Source organism: Chaetura pelagica, unplaced genomic scaffold (genome assembly GCF_000747805.2).
Source record: "Chaetura pelagica isolate M959 unplaced genomic scaffold, ChaPel_1.0 scaffold166, whole genome shotgun sequence".
Classification (NCBI taxonomy): domain Eukaryota; kingdom Metazoa; phylum Chordata; class Aves; order Apodiformes; family Apodidae; genus Chaetura; species Chaetura pelagica.
In genome coordinates this window covers 1,758,727-1,759,879 of record NW_009953758.1, presented here as the reverse complement: position 1 = coordinate 1,759,879, position 1,153 = coordinate 1,758,727, and the positions used below count along the sequence as shown (strand labels likewise).

At 37.6% G+C, this 1,153-nt stretch overlaps 1 protein-coding gene across 1 annotated transcript in view; it reads right to left on the bottom strand.

The window, feature by feature from the left end:
* Positions 1 to 865, bottom strand: part of LOC104391493 (zinc finger protein 503-like) — a 9,120-nt gene extending 8,255 nt beyond the window's left edge. Inside the window, exon 1 of the mRNA XM_010000807.1 lies at positions 807 to 865. Within this exon, the coding sequence (XP_009999109.1) occupies positions 807 to 865 (59 nt within the window). The remainder of the gene's footprint in view (positions 1 to 806) is intronic.
* Between the last annotated feature and the right edge of the window lie 288 nt (positions 866 to 1,153).

Sequence of the window (1,153 nt, the reverse complement as noted above, 5' to 3'; positions counted from 1 at the left end):
TACTTGCCCCCCCCCCCCCCCCCAATATGAACCTGCATGTGCTCAGATAATAGCTGATGCATCTGCCCAGGTATCCGACAGAGGTGTGGGATATTTCTTCCAGAATGTTATTAAAGCAAATAGTTTGAATGCTTGCCAACAGAAAGTAAGGTTTCCAACCCTTTCCCCTGTTTGCATAGTACTTGAAAATATTTACCCTTGTCATTGTTATTACTTTCCTGATATATATATATATAAGAAATATATATTTTACGCTGCACGCAATGTAGGTAATCGTTTTATAAGCGGGGATAATTTTAGAGCCATCTTCAAAATACTAGTCACTTTTAAGTGAACGTGAATTTTAGTCATCTGTGGTATTCTTACTAAACGCGCAGAAAATCACTTGTTTGTTTGTTTGCTTGCTTGCTTACTGCTTTCAGAAATAAACCTTCTCTTAAAATGTTTTTTTTTAATTAGTTTGTCTAAATTTGTTCCTTTTGTTACGCTGAGCTAAGGAAAGTATTAACTCACCTTATAAAAAATACCCTCTTTCTTTTTCAAGCCCTCTGATAGATTTCCCTATTGACGTTTTTTCATGTATGAGTGTGAAAATTTTTACTCCTGTGTTGCAATCCTTTACCAACATCTGTTTTCCAAACCTATCCTCCTTTATGTTTAAGGTGTTTCTTATGCAAACAGCTTTTATTTTAAATAAGCCTTACCGTAACTTTCAAGAGGGCGAGGGTGAAAGCAAGTCAAACGAGTGTGATGACACGGGAAAGGCTGAGTATGTTTCCTGTTAAATGCATGGGGATTTTTTGTACCATTTCATGTTGTTAAATGTACCACGACTAAAATGATCGAGCCCAAAGCAAGGGAGCATGTTTCCGAGTTCGCACGTATGTACTCGAACTGGTATTTGCTGCCTAGATTTTAAGAGTAAAGAAAAAGAGTCTTCTCTCTTCTGCAACACCTTGGTCTGATCACTGGATCTCAGCAATCATAAAGGCATCTCTGTGTTTATCTTCTGCGAAAGCCTGGAGGCTACGGGAGAGAATTATACCAACAATGCACATATTTGGTTAGAGTAATCCTTCATAAATTAACTATAGCACACAAATGGAGGCGATCTTTCGCTTTGTCACTTGGATCCCAAATGTAGAATGTGTTT